General features: G+C 41.0%; 1 protein-coding gene across 4 annotated transcripts in view; it reads right to left on the reverse strand.

The window, feature by feature from the left end:
- spata17 (spermatogenesis associated 17) overlaps positions 1-7,029 on the reverse strand; it is a 60,432-nt gene extending 53,403 nt beyond the window's left edge. For all 4 annotated transcript variants that reach the window (XM_031846305.1, XM_031846308.1, XM_031846306.1 and 1 more), the window contains exons 1-5: positions 6,956-7,029; positions 6,220-6,309; positions 4,965-5,046; positions 3,472-3,522; positions 460-563 (exon numbers count right to left, since the gene is read on the reverse strand). In XM_031846305.1, coding sequence (XP_031702165.1) covers positions 460-563; positions 3,472-3,522; positions 4,965-5,046; positions 6,220-6,309; positions 6,956-7,023 — 395 coding nt within the window. In that variant the 5' untranslated portion in view covers positions 7,024-7,029. The remainder of the gene's footprint in view (positions 1-459; positions 564-3,471; positions 3,523-4,964; positions 5,047-6,219; positions 6,310-6,955) is intronic.
- Between the last annotated feature and the right edge of the window lie 859 nt (positions 7,030-7,888).

Below are 7,888 nucleotides of genomic sequence, written 5' to 3' on the forward strand. Positions count from 1 at the left end.
CTCTCTCTCTCTCTCTCTCTCTCTCTCTCTCTCTCTCTCTCTCTCTCACACACACACACACACACACTTTAAGGTTATGGGTACACAAGAACACCTTTTAACCAACTGACTTTTACACTAATCAAATCAATTCATCTTGACTGACGTGTACCAGCTGACTCACTTCCAGGTCCTGCCTTGGTCCCTGGGCAAAAATGTTTCACCACAACACATGAAGGGTACATGGTACAAAAACACAGCAGCAAAACAGAGAATGAGACAGAGGGGAGAAGCGGGAAAAGACAGGAGAAGTGTAGTAATGTATTAAACAATTTCCTTTCAAAATTGTACAACACCTTTACAAAAAGGCACACCTCGTTGAGGAACTTGTGGTATTGTGCAGTATGGATTCACGGTTTGATATCAAACTGTCTGCTGTCTTGAGCCTCAGTGAAAACACTATTTTATTTATTTTTTTACCTGACAAGTTCATTTTTCCTGGAAAGTCCTTTCAGATAACTCTTGCGTGCGTAGAAGTTATGAACATTCTTCCTTGCAAAGAATCCTCTCCATCTCCGCTGTATCTGTGAGGGATTAAAGCACGACAGAGGCATTCTTCAGGGGCCTCATTTATAAAACAGGGGAAGGATCCCCACTAAATGTTTGCATACGTTCAAAGGAGGAAATGCACATACGCCAAAACATATTCAGATTTCTACACACCCACATTCAACCATAAATGGTCAATGCAAAGCACCTTGTGAATGTTGATGCATAGAAATGAGCCTGCTGATCAATGGGTCTACAACTTCTTCCATTCACGCACTCATCTATCGTGCCACATAACACATCACGAGCGTCTCCGTAGCATTTATGTTTACAGCAGTCAGACTGATTGCTTCCAAAATGATCGAGACAATCAGTGGTATCCAAACTCACAAACACTGAATGGAAACTAAGATCGTACTTGGTGATATATGCACAGTATTATTGAAAACTAATGACGCTCTGTTCAGCAGTTCTTTGACACTAGTTGATGTTATCGTATCGATGATGCTCCACAGCTGACCACGAGTGTCGGTAGTCCGGCCCTCTCTTCTGCGCTGAGGAGAGCAGACAGCGCTGACAAAATATTAAGCGAAATTTGATTTGGGGTTTGAGTTGGTTTATATCTTTTATAATTGAAATGTGCTTACAGTTATGTACACTAGTACAAGCACAAAGAACACTGCTGGTTTGACTGTAAACGATAAAGAAAATATATAAGTGCAAAGTAACGTGTGATATGAAATGAAATTAAATGTTTAATTTCTAAAGTCTGGCTTCAATTCACCACCTCATCATCTGCATCGCCAATTTCCTGTGTCTCCAAAATGTTCGTACGCATTGGGTCAGAGTTTCCGTACGGGTCAAGTGTGTTGTTATAGATCACAACGTTTGCGTGGGAAGTGGCGTACGCCTCTTTCAGGCCCCGTTTTGTACGCACGCAACTGTTATAAATGAGTCGCCAGATGTTTTCCAACAACATGGGATATGGGAGATCTGGCCACTTTGATACTTAATTATTAAAAAATGTGAAAGAAATAATTTGTAAGCATCAAGGTAAGGCATGGTAAAGTATGGCATGTTTCGTCATAGCTTAGATACATTTTTTATGGTCTTCATTTTTCAGATTTCTTTTCTCTTCCAACACACGATGTTATGTGTCTTTGTATGTGACATCTAAACCTTTAACCATGCATGCGGTTTTTTTTTCCTCTGCAGTGATGGAGGGACAATCCGAGGGGGGACAGACAGCTGTCGCAGCTCCATATGTTTAACTGTATCCGTCCACATTGATTGGGGAGGCTGTAGATTAGCTATCACACACACACCCACACACACCCACACACACCAGTGGACCGTTTTAAAGCAAGGGGGCGGATGTCCTTCAAACTAATTAGGAGATTAAAACAATGGCAGGTAAAAGAGTAATCACACTATGAGAAGAGGGAAGAGGAGAGAAGAGGTGGAGTGGAGGATGGGGGAAAACAACAAAGAACAAAATGAGAATTAGCATTGATCTGCCAGTCAATAGATAATTTTAAATAAAGTAATTGCCGCCTCCCGAGTTCTTGCTGACCTTTGTTGACTAGTGAAATCGATGCTGTTGAATCTAATACAAATCCGAGGTGCGGCATGTAAACACTGGTTTCTATTACGGCCCTAATACATTATCCTCTGTTAGCTACCATGCCGTGATAAAGACAACAGAACGGGAGAGGAAAAAAGAGAAGAATCAAAATTGATTCAAAGGAAGTGTCACAGGGGGATTGTGAGATGATTGTTTCTCCATCCCTCTTTCTCTTAGACATTGAATATTTATTTGGCAACGATGGTCTGAGAGTAGAGATGTCCTTCACTCATGGTATACTAAGTTAGTAGTAAAAACTTATTCTTTCATCTTTCAACAGGTGGCATCATAATAAAGGACAGGTTCAGGCTTACCTTTGTATTATTCAAAACTATTTCTAACCCTCTGAAGTACTATGTTGCACATTACCCATGACATATATCTTGGAGTACACAGGGACCAAGTGTTCCAATACCGACATGTATGTCTTTTGTGGTGGGAGAAAATTGGAGCACCCCCACAAAACCCAGACAGATTCACACCATGTAATGCACACTCTGCACAGAAAGGCCTCATTTGGCCCTTAAGGGGTTCAAACCCAGTACCTTCTTGAATTGCTAACCACTGAGCCACTTTTCTGCCCTGTTCATTCATATTTCATTTCCCATTAAAATTCCTATTGCTTCCTTGAGGAAACTGTGGTTATTTTATATGTAATAAAGACCTTGATGAAACTTGTATGAAAATACCGCAACCATTTCTGTCCATCTGGACAGTAACACACCCTCTTTGATAAACACTAGTTCATTTTTTGTTGGCCTATTAAGCTTTTAATGGTTTAGCCAGAATGAAACTGTTAGCCAAAAGAGTCGACTATATGGAATTGTAAAAATCTAAGGTTTCTGTGCAATATCCGTGTGTAAAAGTGCCAAAGCATCAGTCACAGGCACAGCGCTACGATTTATGAGTTGAACAGTAATGCCTGCTGAGGGGGAGAAACAAGGAAGAAATAAAAATAATGTGCAATGGTGTCAGTGAACGGACCAACTAAAGTCTAATGTGTTGAGACATAATCACAATAAATCATTTTAAAGTAATCTGAATTCTCTTATCTGTGTATTAAACCTGATTATAATTAGCCTAAATGATGTATAAAACTAAATTGTACAGTATTGTCACGTTAAAAAGTAATAAAAAAAGACCGCATGGAGGATTAAAGAAGTTGTATGATGAACAATGTTTGCAATGAAGTGGTGTGATGAAGTGCTTACAGGCATTCACGGGGCCTCCCATTCACAGCGCACACAAAGAAACAGAGTGACCCCCCCCCCCCCCACGACACTCCATTTGCTAAAACAAGACACTGTGGTGATATTTACCCTGACCGCCATCTCCTCGTACAAATTCATCTTCATGATAAAATATGCCGCCTGTGAACACAAAGGAAAAGATGGCGTTACATCTTGTCTCCCAGCCCTCTGATCTGTCCACAGCAGGCGTCAAAGATAAAGAGCTCTTTATACATAATACATTGCACAGAGGCAGCACAGATAGGGCCACTGTAGAGGGGAGGGAGGAGGGAAGGGGGCAGAAAAGGAGAGAAGGAAAGCAAGAGGGACAGGAGTAAAAAGAGGAGAAGTTGGGGGGGATGTAGAGAGAGAAAGAGAGAGGGAGGGAGAGAAAGTGGTTAGCGGGACTTTGTATCAAGGGGAGGACAGTATTCTCTTAATACACCAGAGCAGACGAGGGCCAAGAAAATCTATGGTAGTCAAGCAGCGAGCTAATGGAGATGTATGACGGCCAAACGCTCTCCTCTGGATTTCATAATCAATGACAGCACTGCCAGAAGTGACAAACAAAAGGCCGGAGAATATTCAGCGGCGCACTCAACGAGGCGTCGCGCACCAAACGTGTCGGGCCGACCACTGGGGGCACATTTCAGGAGCAAACTGGAGAGTCGGCCATAAAAGGGATTCATATCTCGACACGTCTTTTTTTTAATAATGACAGGGAAGAAAGGGAGGAGAGGAAGGGGAAGGAAGACAAAGACTTGAAAGGAGGTTGTAAATTCAGCTTGATGTTTTGAGATGAGGCTTTGTGCACGTCACATCACACATGACAAGGTCCGCAAGAGTGAGAGAGGAAGAAGACAGACAGACAGACAGACAGACAGACAGACAGACAGACAGAGAGAGAGAGAGAGAGAAAGAATAGAATCTCTATGGGCTAATTCAAAATAGTGCACTGTGGCAATTTTGAGTGATTCAAATTAGTGCTCGTCTGTTTCCAAATGAGACCAAACAGCCTCTTTTTAGCCCATGTGTGTGTTGTGACACATCCTTCATTGTTTATTTCAACACCCCTCAATCCCCCCCCCCCCTTTCCATTTCTTGAACGCCTCCCAAACGGCGGCTGGCAGTTATGCTTTAGCAAACAGTCAATTTACAAGCATGATAAATAGCTTGTTGTGATACGTTTACAAAACTCAATCCAGGGGAAAATTATACGTGAGAGAGCTGGGTATTGGATCCGGTATCAACAATCTGTTCAATTAAGAAGCAGTTGGAGGCAATATGTTGAAAATGGGGCCTTGTTTTACTAAAAGCACACACATACACACACAAACTCCTCTACTCGTTCCTTCTCTCTTCCTCTCCACGCATTTTCTATATACATCCGAGGAGCTGCGATATAGATGGAATTCCTTATCATATTGCATCATATTTCCTAAGTGCTAATTTCCCAATGTGTAATGAGTGAATTATATTTCTTAAGGTCAGACGCAGAGACTTAGGAATATAGCAATTGAATTCTAATGCACGCTATCATAACATAATCAATATATCTATAGCCATTCCAGGCACTGGCTTACCTTCACCATTTGTCTGAAACGTGCCCTTGCTGTGAAGCCCCGCCATATCTTCTGTATAATGATTGCCTTCTTGTGCAGATGGCTGTAAAAAAAAGTCAATTTAGGGAGATGATTGGACATGTATAGTTTAGTAGTTGAAATGAAGGAAACACTGAAAAAAGTTATTCAGATGCACATGGAAGGGAAATTAAATTCTGGATTTTCTTTGTTTGATCTGTGCTCAGAAATGACATATTGGAGTCCAAAAGACAATCTTTTAAATCTTCTAGATATATGATAGAGCTGTAAGAAAAATACACTAAAAGCTGAAAGAGTTCCATTGCTGTATATAATGCAATTTCATTAATAAAAATCACAAAATTCCCCTAAATGTCTACTGCTTTAATAAACCCAAAGCTAACTCCAGTTTAAAGTAGATATTTTTTCCCCCCTGAAATACAATAAAGAAAAGTGTGCTTTTGTTTTCTGCATACAAATGTTAGGTTGTAAAATGACTTAAATTAAAAGGTCAGGGCAACATTGTGCTTACAAACACATGCTCTCAAAAAGACAAACACACACAGAACATTTCTGCTCCTCCAGGCTTTTCAATCATGTCCGATGGGCCTTTCACCCCCTTTAGTCGGCGGCACACATTTGTATTCATCTTCAAACATACTCTAAATGCAAGTCCACTGCGATTCTCTGCCTCCAACGAGGCCATCAATTTCCAAAAGGCCATTCATATGCCCAGAAAATCAATGCTTATAGTGGGGATAGCACAACCCCAGAGTTGCACTTAGGCAGCTAAAATTGTTGCTAATTATCCACTTAACGCATTGATCAATTAACTAAAGTAATCTGAATTAACCTACTGTCTGGAAGTTTGTCTGCTGACCCTGCAGAATGGTGCTGGGGTCACAGAATAAGAACAAGCACAGACATAGGGACATTCATTTCTCTGTGTGTGAAAGGGCCACAGAGAGCAAGTGACATTTATTCCTCTGGGCCATTTGCAAGGCTCTAGAAGTGGGATAATTATGAGAGTGAGCTAGTATCAGGGTTTCCCTTCAAATTAACTCTTAAGAGCCCTGCCTGAATGTTTTTCAACCCTGAGGGGGGAAAGCAAACCTCAAATTGGTACATCAAATATTAAGGCTTGTACTATTTTTGCCTATGGCATTTGAAGGAGTAGGCCTACCAGAAATATATGGTTTGCAGATTCAAACTGTAAAGCAGATATTCATTCACCACACATAGGTTGTACACATCATACCTGAGGTAAGCCTGCACCTTGCGGGCTCTGAACCAGCTCTGGATCCGGGTGGCGGCCTGGTTTTCCCTTTGTCTGTTCTCCTCAGCTTGCCTATAGGCACACAGTTACATAATAATATGTTTTTGTAGCTACAGTATCTTACATCATTTCTGATTAACGCCCTTTAATATGCCATACAGACAATATCTGCACTTGCAAGTTACTTAGCCAGACTTTGCTGTTGCCCTCTTGCTCTGCAACAGCGGTCAAGGTAGCAGACACTCCGATCTCTGTGGTCAACTCAGCAGACACTTACATTTGAGTGCGCCTATATGCTGAAATTCACGGTAAACGCATTCAAACGGCACAGATCGGCAGCGAGCGATGGACTTTGCAAAGTTAGCGTGGGACAACATCCGGTTTTCAGAGTAAGATGTCACCTAAATGTGAAAGATTAACGTGAGACAACATCCGGTTTCCAAAATAAGATGTCAACTAAGCGTATAGTGCTCTGCAGGTGCTTCGTTATGGCCCCACTGCCGATGATGCAATTCACAATATAATTATCAAACCTAAAGTATTGGCTAAAGTGGCGTCTTTGCTAAAACATGACAGAAATGTCTGTTGTCTCCGTTGTTGGAACAAGCTACGTTTGCTGGTTGGTAACGTCATTGCGTTAAATATATGATAGCTAACGCTTAACCGAGTACTAACGTCACACGCTAGCTAGCAATACTCATGTACATATGAAACACACCTGTTTTTGCAGAAGTATTCCTTTTTGAACTCCTCAACTTCACTCTGTATTTTCAGCAGCTCCGCCATGTTTTCACAGGCTACAGTTTACTTGTTGTCTTGACAACACAGCAGGTTGGAGATGCGTTCAAAGCATCTAGAGAGTAGGAATTTTCTTCAAAACAATTTAATAATGCTTACTTCACTGACCCTGTCGTAACAAAGACACTTTTAAAAGTATCTGCTGTCTGTTGATGTAAGTGTCACTATGTGTCGAGATTGTGAGGTTAAAGGCATTTATTTTATGCAGCAAGTCAGGATAGAAACCTGAGGTGCAAAATCAACCTTTCATGGTTTGTTTAACCAATGTTTTAATTTGTATATCCTCCTGAAACGCAGACTATTTACAGTGACTAACATTTTTATCCATTTTCATGCGATTAAAAAATTATATTAACAGATATTCCTAAGTATTGGGTCAGCATACTGTATATTGTAATATTTTTCATGGACAGAAAATATTTATAGAAAAAAGCCTTTACCTTTTGCCAGTGTCCATAATAGAGGGGGGGGGCGGCGTTTAAAAAAAGCCTGCTCTGTGGATGCAGATTGTGGATCTGAGTATTGATTTGTCAGCTGCTTTACTTCTTCTATCCATCCCTCCATCCATTTCCCTCTTCCTGACATTATCACCCTTCATCATACAGTTATCAGTTCATTTCACCCTAGTCTTCCTTCCTTATTCTCCTCCTCGTCACTCCTTCATTCGTCTTCAGACATATTCACCTGTCAAAATGATCACCTCAGCAGAGTTTGTGTGTGTCCTTGTGTGCGCACTTGTGTATTTGTGCAAGGAAAGACATCTGTCTGGCCAATGGTCAGAGGAAAAGACTGTCTGTATTATAAATTACTCCTTAGAGACAGGTACGACAAATGGTAAAAGTGAATGAACGTG

The sequence above is a fragment of the Anarrhichthys ocellatus genome, unplaced genomic scaffold (assembly GCF_004355925.1).
Source record: "Anarrhichthys ocellatus isolate YVR2014 unplaced genomic scaffold, GSC_Weel_1.0 scaffold6, whole genome shotgun sequence".
In the NCBI taxonomy this organism is placed as follows: Eukaryota; Metazoa; Chordata; class Actinopteri; order Perciformes; family Anarhichadidae; genus Anarrhichthys; species Anarrhichthys ocellatus.